Source organism: Aptenodytes forsteri, unplaced genomic scaffold (genome assembly GCF_000699145.1).
Source record: "Aptenodytes forsteri isolate BGI_AS27 unplaced genomic scaffold, ASM69914v1 Scaffold596, whole genome shotgun sequence".
In the NCBI taxonomy this organism is placed as follows: domain Eukaryota; kingdom Metazoa; phylum Chordata; class Aves; order Sphenisciformes; family Spheniscidae; genus Aptenodytes; species Aptenodytes forsteri.
In genome coordinates, this window is record NW_008795375.1 from 90,638 (window position 1) to 90,878 (window position 241).

Consider the following 241-nt stretch of genomic DNA (forward strand, 5'->3'; position numbering starts at 1 on the left):
GGCTCCCCCCAGCCATGCCACGGTCCCGGGGCATCCCGGCACGCCTACCATCAGCGTCGGCGAAGCGGAGGGCGGCGGCACTGATGGCTCGTGTCTTCTCTGCCTGCAGGGCCATGTCACCCTCCAGCAGCCGGTGAGTCTGAAGCAGCTCCTCCGCCTCCAGAAGGTGCTTCCCAGATTCGGGCGATGCCAGCTGCACCTGTGGGAGAGCCTCGACCGTCACCCACCACCACCTAAAAGC

The 241-nt window shown here is 67.2% G+C and overlaps 1 protein-coding gene across 1 annotated transcript in view; it reads right to left on the reverse strand.

Moving 5' to 3' along the window:
- LOC103899954 (spectrin beta chain, erythrocytic-like) overlaps nt 1-199 on the reverse strand; it is a gene marked incomplete at its 5' end in the record, with an annotated part of 14,915 nt that extends 14,716 nt beyond the window's left edge. Inside the window, 1 exon segment of the mRNA XM_019472402.1 lies at nt 14-199. Within this exon segment, the coding sequence (XP_019327947.1) occupies nt 14-199 (186 nt within the window).
- Between the last annotated feature and the right edge of the window lie 42 nt (nt 200-241).